At 42.7% G+C, this 15,122-nt stretch overlaps 1 protein-coding gene across 1 annotated transcript in view; it reads left to right on the plus strand.

Moving 5' to 3' along the window:
- Positions 1–5,397, plus strand: part of KCNH4 (potassium voltage-gated channel subfamily H member 4) — a 195,519-nt gene extending 190,122 nt beyond the window's left edge. The window contains exons 15-16 of the mRNA XM_044297612.1: positions 3,775–3,851; positions 4,666–5,397. Coding sequence (XP_044153547.1) covers positions 3,775–3,851; positions 4,666–5,283 — 695 coding nt within the window. The 3' untranslated portion in view covers positions 5,284–5,397. The remainder of the gene's footprint in view (positions 1–3,774; positions 3,852–4,665) is intronic.
- The last annotated feature ends 9,725 nt before the right edge of the window (positions 5,398–15,122 follow it).

The raw sequence follows: 15,122 nt of genomic DNA on the forward strand, positions 1-15,122 counted from the left end.
TAGCTTAATAAGCGCTTAATATTTTATTTTTAAACATATTACAACTTAATTAAATTACTGATTCCTTATCGGATCTAAAAGGGGATTTGAATGGGCAGTATTTCAGGTGTGGTTTTGGGCGTGGTTATGAGCAGGGCTATGGGCAGAGTGGGCGGGGTTATGGGCGGAAAGGGCGTGGCCACCTGTGACTTTGAGTTTGACGAGAACAGTCCCTTCTTTACTACTAACATCTGTGTGGCCATTTGGAACATAAAAATCTTACTACTCTGCCAGTGGAAATGGCGGATTATTTATGAAAGGGGCTATTCAACCTTCAAAAAAATGAAAACGGCAGCAATCCCCCATTGATCCAGCACAAATGCTCTGGAGGTCCTCCCTCCTAGTCCTAGTTTATACGAGGGCGGCACTTGACTGCTGCAGCCATTCAGTGGTCTTAGTGGTCATGTGACATACAATTGCCATCAAGGTTTCCCATCGCTGAGCTGTGGTGCCAGTGGTTTGGCACAGACTGCTGAGGCTACTGACTGCAGCCAATTACTAGTAAACAAAGATGCAGAAGCATATATGCTGGATCGGCAGAGGATTGCAGAAGAGAAGGCTAGATAACGCCAAATTACTGAATGTCTTCTATCCAAAATTAAGCATTACTAGATATTTATTAGATATTTAGATGTCCATAAGGTCTCAATAAGAGTCTTGGTGCACATATTCTGTTATACTGAACTGGCACACATAATAATGAGAACAAAAGTTAAAAGACTGATAAAACACAAGAGGAATAGTACGTCCTGATTTTCACATTGAGCAGACTAAAATAAACCTTTATGACCTAGTGAAGCACACTGATAATATAACGTTCTCCATACAATCTGAACAACACAGAGAAGGCAAAAGAAAGTCCTAGATCTACCCCTAAAATATACAAATAAGCAACCGTCATTACTAATTTATAATGAATACATTTTCCTGTGTTTTAATGAGAATTATAGAGCTCACTAAATTCTCAAGAGTAACAATAGAAACCTGATGCCCACATTGGCTATAGGGTATGTTGGTTTAGCCAGTTATAATTCAGTCTATTGTACATTTATACAAGTGGAACTTTGCTGGGTAGGCATATTTGCTGTCTGTCAAATTCTCCTCCAAGCTGCCCATAAATCTGCTGCACCCTGAAAATGTTGCATTTGAGAGACAAGCTTCTGCCAGACACCTGTAGCAGAGGTTTAAAGGGGTATTTGTCACGAATGATGTTGCAGATAGCTGGAAGTTATGAATAAACGGCCGACTGGCTTGATCCCAAACTAAGGAGCATATAGGTGACCCCTAAAAAAACCCTAAGAGCTCACCCTGACTGCTAAGCACATACAAGGGTCTCAAAGGTAGACGATTGTATGCCCACATACCTAAGACTGTGTGACACCTGAAAACCCTATAATAGTGAGGGGGACACGACCACCGGCTCCCTGCACTTCATACGGAGGGAGTCAGGGTCACCTAGAATCAAGCCAGCAAGGAAACAATACATGAAAGGACTTATCTGAACAAGCAGCAGCAGAAGCCTCTAGCAGTGAACACTTCAATCCAGGAAGTAGTATAAACCGCAAAGTGAGGCAGTATGGGAGGGAATATAAAGGAAAGAAGATTAGTCTAAATAGGTGACACCTGGGAGAAGGAAATAAGATGAGAAAGTGAAACCAAAACAAAGAACATCATGCAAGAGGTAAAGAAGGACGTCTGTCAGACCTTCTCACAGAACTGGCGGTGACAGTATTCCTGGCAACCCTAAAAACAGTTTGAGGAAGATCCTGAAACTGCCATGTTTATACTGGCAACTGGCAAGAATGAATAACACAGGGAAGGGAAGGGAGATGCGACTACAGTATGTTTCCGAGAATCTTTTGAGCATGGATGAGGAGAAGCAAGGGAGAACATCTAACTGGCTCAGAGCCCATCCACTCAGCAAGCATGGAGAGAATGTATATTTAAAGAAACAATACAAGGAGAAGGAAAAAACCCAAAATATGCAGGTTAAACAAAAGATGTGCATCTTCAGCTGTCAAGGGGGTGATTATCATTTGGAAACCGTTAGACACTAACACATGTGATCTTCATGAAATAAAGAATAGATAGTTCTTTACCAGAGAGATCCCGTGCTACAGCTCTGGTTCCCTGACTGCAGGGGTGACATCACCTTGACAATACTTGACAACTGCAGCCAATTACCGGCCTCAGCAGTACACTGAAGAGGACAGCGATTGGCTGCTGTGGTCAGGTGTTGTTGATGTGACATCACTGCTGCAGTTGAGTAAACATAGCCCAGCCAGGACAACCAGACCGGGGGTGCGAGATCTGTCAGGTACCAGTCTGTTCCTAAAGTTAAAGTTGATGCATCATCTCAGCAAGTAGGTTCTCACACAAACTTAAAACTATTTGTACTCACTCATCAGCTTTTCTGGAGGATTTTCTTCCCTTTCTGTGGGCAGGCAACTCATGAGACAATCAAGAACCTGCATCTCCTAAAATGCGCAGCAATTAGCACTTGTTAATCCTTTCTTCATCTGCATAAAAAATAGTCCCTCGCATAGAGAAGCTTTTCTGGTAGCTTCATGTTTTGTGGGTTGGCAGCAGCTCCTCGCATGCAATAGTCCAGCACCAGTGGCAACCAGGAGTTAGCAGCTATGAAAACCTTCTCCCGTCTTCCTACCTTGCAGCCCCTCACACACAGATGCAGCAATTCCAATAATAAACAGTGGTATGGTAAGCAATGGCCCCTCTCTCCATTTCTTTCTCCACTGTCTAGAGCAGTGGTGGCGAACCTATGGCACGGGTGACAGAGGCGGCACTCAGAGCCCCCTCTGTGGGCACCCGCACCCTGGAAAAAGTCTAGGGTATACCGATATGCCTGAGACTTTTCCTGCCATTCATCAGAGCAGGGCGCACTATCAACAGCACAGGCAGCGCATTGAATGTAGGCAGGATATTATAGCTAAATGATGAAGTACTTTGGACTGTAGTATTTAGGTTAAATTGCCGTGTTGGCGCTTTGCAATAAATACGTGGGTTTCTGGGTTGCAGTTTGGGCACTCGGTCTCTAAAAGGTTCACAATCATTGGTCTAGAGCAGGGGTAGGCAACCTCTGTTTCCCAGCTGTTGTGAAACTACAACTCCCAATATGCATACTTGCTCTGCTCTTCTAAGAACTCTCATAGAAATGAATGGAGCATGCTGGGAATTGTAGTTTCACAACAGCTGGGAGCCGGAGGTTGCCTAACCCTGGTCTAGAGTGAGGAATAGCTATATATTATTAGGAATTTAGAAGTAGGGATGAGGAATGAAAGGTGTCTGGGCTCCTTCGCCTGCTTCCCCATAAGATCATTATGCCGGCACTGAGAGGAAGAAGAGAGCAGCTACTGAGCATGTCAGTCCACTACTGACTACATGAGAAGGGGGACTAGCATTTCTGCTACAGGAGAAACAGCAGGGGGCGCTACCAGAGAAGAAAATAGAATGTACATAAAAAACCTAACAATATTTTTATTGCATGTGTATTGCTGTAACATTTCATTAACAATGCCCTATTTATTGCATAGTCATACTTTTAATGGGATTATCCCTTTAACGGCATGGATAATACAAGTGTGGGGGCCACCTTATTTCTAGTGATATAGATAAAGTTATTACATATACATACATTATACATTATCATTTTGTACATAAAATTGGTAAGATGTTTTATAAACATGTCACTTTTCTTCTCTTGCCCATCTGTCTCAGGAATAAACTTAATCAACCCAATTTTAGCAGCCGAAGCAGAAGAAATTAAGCAGAATATATGCAGATTAAATCAAGAGGTAAGAAAGCAAACATCATTGAATAACTCCAATTAAAGGGAACCTGTCATCAACTTTATGGTGACCTCACTGAGGACAGTATAAAATAGTGACAGAAATGCTGATTTCAGTGGTGTGTCACTCGTGAGCAAAAAGTAAGTGGTTGCTGAGAACCAGCATCATAATCATTGCCGCCCAGGCCTTGAAAAGAGTCAAATACACCTGAGAAGAGTCCTGGTTATTCCTAATCTCCTGCTCTCTTCGCCCATCTGCTGATGGTTGGCAGTTCTCTCCTAGAGAAAAAGGGAGAAAACTAGGTAGAAGACTGTCAGTCATCAGCAGAGTGCAGCAGATTATGAATAACCATGATCTTCTCAAGTGTCCGTGACTCTTTTCCAGGCCTAGTCTGCAATGATTGTGAGGTTGGTTCTCGGCAACCACTTACTTTTAACTTATAAATGACAGACCTTTGAAATCAACTCACCTGTCTCTACTGTATGCTGCCGTTAGTATGGGCAGCACAAAGTTGATGACAGGTTCCCTTTAATGGTAAGTCTATAAGTATCAAATTTCATTAGCCTTAATAGCAGACATTAGTGGTCTGACAGCTAGGACTCCATCCACAATGAACCCGACTTCAACCCTATTAAGGGTTGGCTCTGGAAAGACTCTTTCTTGAGTTTTGTGTGGGTCTTAGTTTCCATTTCCAATACTACTTTGACCTGTTTTGGTTAATGCATTATAAACCAAATGACAAACACTTTTTAGTAATATAGTGATAAAGAAATTTTTACCAGTTTTTTGTTGATACACGAGTCCTTTTTCTTTATTGCAGATTAACAATCTCAACCAGGAAGTCTCTCAGCTCAGCAAGGAATTACAACATATGATGCGCCTGTTGCAAGCTCTGCTGGCTGCCCAACAGTACAACCCTCCTTTGGCCTGTCCATACACAGTCCAAGTGGTCTCAACCCCTTCTGCAAGCCACATAAATTGTAATGAGCAGCAATCTAGGTCCAACTACCCCATACCACACTCCCTTCATCTCGTGCAAGAACCACCAATGCCTAGGACAATTGGTCATGCATCATTACCTTCAGATGTTTCTTACAATCAAATGCATTTCACAAGGGTCTCTCCAGATGCATGCCGGAGGCCTGCAGAACCAGAATCTTTTCATCCTATGAGAGACTGCTGTTATATTCCTTTAAACACTATGTGTTCTCCTGGAACTCCACTTTCACATATAGAGATGGAAAGAGTAAGGTTACTACAACAGACTGAGGAAACTACTTCAAGCCCCACTGGTTATGGCTCACCAGTCTCTGGACCTCCATCAATGGGGCGAACAACTCATACTATGACCTCTATGAGTTCTGTTCATTCTTTTACCACTTGTACGGCCCAGAATAACTCACCTCAGTCAAATTCCAATAGGGACCCCCAAACTTGAATACAAAGACAAAATTGGAACTATGAATGGGCCTAACAGAATCTAAACATGCTGCTTATTATGGCTGTGCAAAGTTAAGGAACCTGCTTATAAAAATATGTTAAGTAAGCACAAGAAGCCAAACACTCATACAAATATTATTGTATTTAGGCGCATGCCACATTGCTTGCCAGGACTATGTATTTTGCTTGTTAGATGGTTTACATGCACAAGAACTTTTTGTGCAAACAAAGGGGCCTTTGAGATGTTTGGGTCATAATATTCAATGCAAGCTTTCAGCACCTTTCATACATGATCATCAGAAACCCTAATCCAAATATTGATGTTCTCCATTGTCTTTCAGTTTATGATTTAAGATTAAAGGGGTTGTCCCACTTCATAAAATAGGTTTTATCTAATCTATTTACCCCCACACAACATATCTTCCTATCCATGTTATTATCCAAAAGCTACCTTTCATTCAAAAAATCATGTAAAGCGATTCCTTTGTTGTTTTCTGTATCCCATGGATACGGCCTCTTTCGTCCGGCCGCATCGCTGTGCCGCGCCTGCGCACAACGGCTGAACAAGTACTCGGGCCGCCTCTCCATTCCTACAAGTACGCGCACGCCCGCGCATGCGCATATACAGCAGGCGGGTGCCGGAATCAAATAGCCGGCACCCGACCTCTATGACAGGGAGCGGGACCTTAGGGGTTAACTGCCGCTGATCGCAGCCCCCTATCATAGAGGTCGGGTGCCGGCTATTTCACTCCGGCACCCACCTCCTGCATTTGTATTAACATTGGTGGCGCAGTGCGCCCCCCCCCCCCCCCCCAGTATAATATACATTCAGTGCGGCCACCCCCCCCCCCCCCCAGTATAATATACATTCAGTGCGGCCACCCCCCCCCCCCCCCCAGTATAATATACATTCAGTGCGGCCACCCCCCCCAGTATAATATACATTCAGTGCGGCCACCCCCCCCAGTATAATATACATTCAGTGCGGACCCCCCCAGTATAATATACATTGGTGGCGCAGTGGGAAGTGCCAATGAGGGTTAAAAAAATAAATAAAAAATTAACTCACCTCCTCCAATTGTTCGCGCAGCTGCCGGTCTCCTGTTCTATCTTTAGGACCTGTGAAAGGACCTTTGGTGACGTCACTGAGCTAATCACATGGTCCATTACCATGGTGATGGATCATATGATGTACCATGTGATGACCACAGTGATGTCACCAAAGGTCCTTTCACAGGTCCTAAAGATAGAACAGGAGACCGGCAGCTGCGCGAACAATTGGAGGAGGTGAGTTAATTTTTTATTTATTTTTTTAACCCTCATTGGCACTTCCCACTGCGCCACCAATGTATATTATACTGGGGGGGTCCGCACTGAATGTATATTATACTGGGGGGGGGGGTGGCCGCACTGAATGTATATTATACTGGGGGGGGTGGCCGCACTGAATGTATATTATACTGGGGGGGGGGTGGCCGCACTGAATGTATATTATACTGGGGGGGGGGTGGCCGCACTGAATGTATATTATACTGGGGGGGGGGGGGTGGCCGCACTGAATGTATATTATACTGGGGGGGGGGGGTGGCCGCACTGAATGTATATTATACTGGGGGGGGGGGCGGCCGCACTGAATGTATATTATACTGGGGGGGGGGGCGCACTAAATGTATATTATACTGGGGGGGGGGGGGCCGCACTCAATGTTTATTATACTGGGGGGGGGGCGGGACCTCACATACGGCTCCATGTGGATGACCTCATACACATGAACGAGCACGCAGGGTGAGTCATGAGGAGGCGTGGCCTTCACTCAACTGCCTGAGAACCAGGAAGTTATCAGGACATCTACTGCTGATAAGATTAAAAAAGCAAAGTGGGACAACCCCTTTAAGTTTTCAGAACACTTTATTATTATACACCTTTGAAACCATCAAGTAATACATTTAACTACAAGAATAGTTTCTCATGTTCACCAGTGTCCAACTCGGTCTAGAACAGTATAAGAAAATACTATATTGTTAGGGCTAACAATCCAGAACAAACATTCGTTCATTCGCCTGATCATTCCTCTATGTAAACATGCTACCAATCACACAACAAACGCATATCTTTTAAGTGGCATTAAAAATTCTCAGTTGCTGTTAGCCCTTTGTAAACAGGGATGTCCTGCTGACAATAATGAACTATATGTGCCTGAGCGATTGCATTAATGATCACTGGGGCACATTTGGTTCAATAATTGCTTCATGTAAATGGAGCTAACCATTGCCAATTGACACTATTCTGCCGGTCAAAGAGCGTTTCAGGCAAAAATCTACCTGTGTGAAAGGATCCATAGAGCAACAAGATTCTCAAATAAGTAACTGAAAGAGGAATCAGCGCTCCAAACAAACCCTAAAACAGATGTGTGAAATGTATTCACCCGTACTTAGTATGCAATGTTTCAGCTCCTCATTGGAGCCATTCTCAAATGGATTTTCATTTATCTATGTTACTGGCCTTCATCCAAGTGCATCTCTCTTTGCCTATAGTCAAATAAATTACACGGACTGATCCTCTAACCCATTCCTGTATTTGAGCCAAGAATAGCCCAGTCTATTATGGCCCATTGCAATTGTAGATTACTGCAATGAAGAACAAACCTAACTCTTTGACCTTAGTTCATAGAACGGTCAATAAATTTAATTTTCCATTCATTCACCTTCAAATGTATTAGAGATAAACTACTTCTGTTAATTCATCCAGGCCAGGGGAGGATTTAAATAGTTATTAGAATATAATTGTGTTCCAGCCAATGTAGAGTTTTAACATCTTCGGGATGGAATTGCTAATCCAAGACATACAGTATAAGACGCAACACTAATGTCTTTTAACAATGGTCTAATCATTTCTGATTAATCTGATGTCTAAAATCTGGAATAATGCTCTGCCTTGCATGTTTTACTATAGAACAAATGTTATGCTATGACCACTTAATGAACTGCATGAGCTAAGAATTGTAACTCTTATCTCTCGGCACATCCTGAAGTTCCTAGTTTGCCCGTTTATAGAATTTGTCTTCCACACCAAAAATATCATATGTTCAAGACTTAATTTCCTTCCACAAGATTTGTGAATGAACTCTTGGTCTCTATAGGAGCCTAAAACAAGTGGCTGATTATATAAAAAATTTTACATTTACATTATAGACAATTTAATTAATTGATAATCACATTTTAAAAGCTTCTATTTTAGAAGGAACATCTATGGAATCCTATCATCATGAAATTATATATTTTAGTTTTATTGGCATCTGCATGTTTTATAAATAGGATTTAGATCCATAGATCAAGTGGGGAATAAATAATATGAATCAACTTACCAAAGAAACTGAAAGTAAACTGAAAGGTTTCACATATGACTTCCAGATTCATAAGTGATACCCTTTCCACCATACGTATCCTGGTTAATAACCTTTACACTTTGGGATGTGCTTGAGAGATATGGAGCTATTGTCTAATTTTATCTGTTGTGGATCTCCAGAATTGCATTTTAAAGAAGAGTTGTCATCATGTCCAAGGCTGTATACTTCCAGCTCTACAAAAAATAGGATATGAACAATTGTTCCTACGATCATTTATTTCCTGTTCAGTTTGCATATTGTCGGCAGCGTGTTCCCTACACAAGGAGATGTACAGTTGATGAGCAACAAATTTTGGTGCCACTTGAAGATGCGGTCACCCAATGAACAAGTGTTTGCTTCTTAGTCAGGTGACCTGTGGCATGCTTACACACAGCAATGATTAGAAATGAGAACGTAAAAGGGCCCTTACTCCCCATTCCTCATTCAGGGGGGTTGTTTCGGCCATCATCTACATCGTCAGCTTAAAGGGAATCTGTCATCATGATCTTCAACTATTATCTACAGTAATTCATGAGTAGCACTACAGATAAGGAGTCCAGATCACTACTTTTAATTTTCCTACAGCCCCCCGTTCCCCTCGTCAACACTCAAAGTTGCACGGCAGTCCTGACAATGTATTGCACTGCAGTTAGGAAAATAAAAAAAATAGAGCTCTACTACTCATGTATTACTGCAAGTAATAGTCCAAAATTGGGGTATCAGATCCTCTTTAAAAAGCCTTCCTGGGAGTGAACAAAGTACTGAGACAAAAATTCCAGCATTTTTTTTTTTTATTGTAAAGCAAATACTAAATATAATCTTGGACCTTATGACAAATCTGCTTAACTACTCTGCCAGGTTTGGCAAACCCAAGTCCTTGATGTGAATTTTTGGATGTTTGTGGGCCATGGGTTCACTGACTTTAAGAGGGAAATTCTAAGAAAATTATGAGAAAAACGCATTTAGAATCTCAAACCTTAAAGGAGTTATCCAGCTTTTTGGGATTTTTTTTTATATACCAGTAGCAGCCTGTCACACCTGTTTAAAAAAAATTACACTCACCCACCACTCTGTTATGGCTCCATTCTGCTGTCTTCTGGCCCCCTGTCCTCATGTGCACTGCTGCACCATTGTGACCCTGTGTGTATGGAAGTTTACAGGGCGGGGACCAAAAGACGACAGAACGGAGCCAGGACGCAGGAATGTTGTGGCAGAGGGCAGGTGTGTATGATTTTTTTCAACAGGTACAAAAGGCTGCCACTGAAACTTAAAAGGGTTGTCTCACCTTGAACATTGGTGGCTTATTGCCAGTCAAATAGGTGTAGGTCACACCTCTGGAACCCATATCTACTGTATCTCTAGAACAGAACGCCCAAAGTTCGGGAGGGTGCACCCCGCATGCACAGCTGCCCTTTATTCATTTCTATGGGAGCACTGAAAATAGCAGAGTGCGTTTGCATGTTTTACTTTACATTCATTTCTATGAGATGGAGCACGCAACTTGGCCATTTTCGGTCACTCCAATAGAAATTAATAGAGGGCAGCGCCGCATGTGCTCTCCCAAACTCTGGGCCTCTCTGTTTTAGAGATAGATCCAGGTCCCAGAGCTGAGATCTGCTCCTATCTGACATTGGTGGCATATTGCTAGGTTCGAGGTGAAACAACCCCTTTAAAAAGATTTTTTTTAAAGGGAAAACCCCTTTAGATTAATTAGTTAAAGAGGACCTTTCACCTTGAAAAACATTGTGAACGAAGTATGCTGCCATGGAGAGCGGCGCCCGGGGATCTCACTGCACTTACTATTATCCTTGGGCGCTGCTCCGTTCTCCCGTTATGCCCCCCGGTATGTTCTCTCTCTAAGTTATAGTAGGCGGAGACTGCCCTTGTCCTGTGGGCAGAAAAAAACCTCCCAGGCTGTGAGCTGTGCGCTGCGATTGGCCAGCGCTACAGCCTAGGAGGAGGAGACGCCTACAGAACAAGGGAAGTCTCCGCCTACTATAACTTAGAGAGTGAACATACCGGAGGGCATAACGGGAGAACGGAGCAGCGCCTGGGGATAACAGTAAGTGCAGTGAGATCCCCGGGCGCCGCTCTCCGTTGCAGCATACTTCGTTCACAATGTTTTTCAAGGTGAAAGGTCCTCTTTAAACTAGTGCTCACCTATTATTGTAATTGCTTTGTATTGTTTATTATTGCTCTATTATTACCTGCAACATAGTCCAAAAACAACACCACACCAGTCCACAGGTGGTCAATGACATTGCAACTTCAATGGCGCTAAATTGCTATATGAGATAAAACCTGCGACCAGGTATTGCACTGCTTTTGTTAAAAAACAGCCATGTTTTTACTTATGCGTTAATGGGGTCATTTATCAAACTGGTGTAAAGTAGAACTGGCTTAGTTGTCCAGAGCAACCAATCAGATTCCTCCTTCATTTTCCAAAGAAACTGTCAAAAATGAAAGGTGGAATCTGATTGGTTGTTATGGGCAACTAAGCCAGTTCTACTTTACACCAGTTTGATAAATAACCCCCTAAATTGATAAATTCATTGCAAAGGCCACCTTAGTGCAACTAGGACCCATCAGATTTCAATAAGCGTGGACTGTTTCATGACTTTTCCTATTTAAAGGGGTTGTCTCAACAAAGACATTGCTGGCCTATTGCTAGGATTTGCTACCATTTCCAATTGGAGGGATTTCGACCACTGTGATCCCCACCGATCATTAAAATATTGAGGAAGCAAGGCTAGGGAAACTCCATGCTACTTCTCCACTGAGCTTTCTCCCCTGAGGATGTATGGGTGGTTATTACTAGCGTTGATCGCGAATATTCTAGTCGCAAATTTTTATTGCGAATATGGGCACTTCGAGAGTTTGCGAAGATTTAAAATATGGTGCTATATCTTCGTAATCTCGAATATTCTAGATTTTTTTCATCAGTACCCTCACTGCTTATTGCTTGTGGGCCAATGAGAAGGCTGCAATGTCTTTGTCCGAGCTTAGCAACATCCCTAGCAACCAATAGTATAGTTGCCTACCCTTACTATATAAGGACCTCCCCAGCAGCCATTTTCTGTAGTTTTTGCAGTTCTGAGAGAGAGAGCAGTGTCATTGCTGATCTTTGCGCTTTGCTGTGTCATTTACATCGCTGTGTCATTACATTAGATAGATAGTTCATATATATAATACAGATAGTTAGTGGGAGATAGTCAGTGTAGGTTAGATAGTGATCTAGTGTAGCTGATAGGTTCCAGTGCAGGGTGTTAGGTAGTGTGATAGGAATTACTGTACTGTGCATTTTCTCCAGTTTTAGGAAACTTCTAGCAGCTTGAAAAATGTAGTAAAAGTGACCCACGCCTGTATTGCGAGCGCAATACGTGCATATTAGGCTGGGTTCACACGGGCGTTGCAGGTGCGTAGCAGGAAAAGATGCGGGTGCATTGCGGGAAAATGCGTGATTTTTCCACATGAGTGCAAAGCGTTTTAATGCGTTTTGCACACGCGTGAGAAAAATCTGCATGTTTGGTACCCAGACCCGAACCCAGAGTTCTTCACAGAAGTTCGGTTCTGTCGATTTTATTATTCTCCCTTATAACATGATTATAAGGGAAAATAATAGCATTCTTAATACAGAATGTAAATTAGGGATGGAGGAGTTAAAAAATTATAATAATTAAAATAAGAATGCTATTATTTTCCCTTATAACCATGTTATAAGGGAAAATAATAAAGATCGGATCCCCATCCTGATTGTCACCTAGCAACCATGCGTGAAAATCGCACTGCATCCGCACTTGCTTGCGGATGCTTACGACTTTCGCGCAGCCCCATTCACTTCTATGGGGCCTGCGTTGCGTGAAAAATGCACAATATAGAGCAAGCTGCGATTTTCACACAACGCACAAGTGATGCGTGAAAATCACCGCTCATCTGCACAGCCCCATTGAAATCAATGGGTCCAGGTTCAGTGCGGGTGCAATGCTTTCACCTCACGCATTGCACCCGCACGGAATTCTCGCCCATGTGAAAGGGGCCTTACATTGCCGATTTTCACAATCAAGAACATAATGACTGGAGATCACAAATTCTAGAATTTGCTAATTTATTGCGAATATAAGGCCAAAAATGTGCTAAATATCGCAAAAACAAATATTGCCTATGCTGCTTATCACAAGTTATTACAGTCAACGGCCGTCCACGTGACATCCTGAGAAGGCACTATAGCCACTTCATTGTAAAGATCATTAGGGGTTGCAGCAGTCACCATACCACCAATGTCTTTGATGAGACAACCCTGAATTAAATGTCTAGCTCTTAATAACTTTTATAATTCCCTTTTAGGAACAGTGCAAGGGCAGCAAATTGCAATGATAGTAACATACATGGCTATATCAAGTATTTCTGTACCAGAACTGGAGGGTTTTCTTACAGCTAAAATGTTAATGCCAGATTGAGGCAGAGAAAGCGTTAATTCTGCCTTGGTTTCGGCAGGGAGAGCAGCCTCTGAGAATGTAACATTAATTACGTGCCTCTTATTCATCCGCATGTGCTTTTTTATAAACAGCCTGACGCTGTATAACTCAAGTGAAATAAAAAGTCTATTTTTACACTAAAAAGATGTGGAGAGACGTTAACTGTCAAGCAAATGGATGATGCAGAATCGGGTTGAGTCAGAGGGAAGTGAGTGCATGCAACATGAAATAGGCTGGAGCATGTGTGTTCATGTGTTAAGATAGACTGAGAGAAAGAGTGAGATGTATAAATTAAAAATGCCTTATAGGACCTCAGCTCAGGCTCATGGGCCCTGGCGTAGCTTGGGCCACCCTTTCAGTGCTTTGTGGCAGGGTTGCACCTAGCCTTTCTGCTGGTATAGGAAAAAATTGAAACAACACCCCCTTACCTCTACCCCCTAGCCCTACTGTTAAAGACATACTTGGAAAACATTACATACAGCACTACAAAACATACAGGGTCATACAGCGCCACATACCTCTTTCATACAGTGATGTCTCCTCTGATGTAGATGTTCTCTTTCCTCATCTTCTCCTTTCAGACCAGACCGCCATGATGACTTCTTTCAGGATGTCTGTTAGCTATATCAGTTGAGAAATTTACAGTTCTCAGGACCACTGCGATGTTGGCAGATAATTCTTCTTTCTTGTCAGTGTGAAGGACGGAGCTGTATAATTTCAAGGTGATTTTCGAAATCTCCTTGTGCGATATCAAGAGCTTTTTATCAACAAAACTGTTCACTGGCTCCCATTATACTGTGTGATTGTCAGCCCAGTCACAATAACAGCGTCATTTTCAGGGCAAAGCTTTGCTTTAGAGGTGTTCTCCTGAGGCCTCTTGCACACGAACATATTTTCATTCCGTTTCCGTTCCGTTTTTTTTGCGAACCGTATACAGAACCATTCATTTCAATGGGTCCGCAAAAAAAAAACGGTAGGTACTCTGTGTGCATTACGTTTCCGTATGACCGTATTTCCGTTCCGCAAAAAAATAAAACATGTCCTATTATTGTCCGCATTACGGACAAGGATAGTACTGTTCTATTAGGGGCCAGCTGTTCCGTTCCGCAAAATACGGAATGCACACGGATGTCATCCGTATTTTTTGTGGATCTGTTTTTTGCAGACCGCAAAATACATACGGTCGTGTGCAAGAGGCCTAACTCTATGGTTTTTATTTATTCAGAATAAGATTCCAATTTCTTAAGTTTAACAAAAATTCTCATAAGGCCCTACATTGCCCACTGACCTTAGGTCCGTCTATGCCCCTTACTCTCCAAGGTATCCATGGTCCCAGCATAAACTTAGCTTTTATTTTTCACCACACATAAAAGCAGCATGACAATGTTTCAACCTCAAGAAAGCCTTGGAAATCTTTTGCAGATCTAAGTCGAGGTAGTGGTGGAATATCTCTCCATACTGCACAGGTTTAAACAGTAGTGCTGGAAATCCAACAACTTCTATGTACCAGCGCATCTCTGTGGAACACACTCTCTGTACAATGTATGGTTGTCTGGTACATTTCACAGAAAGTAAGAGTCAAGCCATGAACGGACTGGGACATCGCTCCAATGGTTATATGTTTCAGCACTCAGGTCAACAGGCATCATAGGATAGGATAGGATCCCATCCACCCCAAGGAAGACCATGTATTGGTGCACGTGATCTACAGCCATCTGTTTGATAAAGTAGAAAACACGATTCATTGGATAAGGTAACCCTTTGCCAATCAGCGGAGGTCCAATTCTGATACTGGTGCACAAATTGTAGCCTTTTCTGCCAATGCAACTTTGTTGGCAGCGAGGTGGTGGCCATCCGTTTGCCCCAGAGCCCCATAGGCAGTAGGGTTCGCTAAACTGTTTTACACACATCTTGTAGTCTCCTGGTTCATTTTGGCGGTGAGCTACTCTACTGTAACATGTCGGTCCACCCTTGGCC

The sequence above is a fragment of the Bufo gargarizans genome, chromosome 6 (assembly GCF_014858855.1).
Source record: "Bufo gargarizans isolate SCDJY-AF-19 chromosome 6, ASM1485885v1, whole genome shotgun sequence".
NCBI classification, from domain to species: domain Eukaryota; kingdom Metazoa; phylum Chordata; class Amphibia; order Anura; family Bufonidae; genus Bufo; species Bufo gargarizans.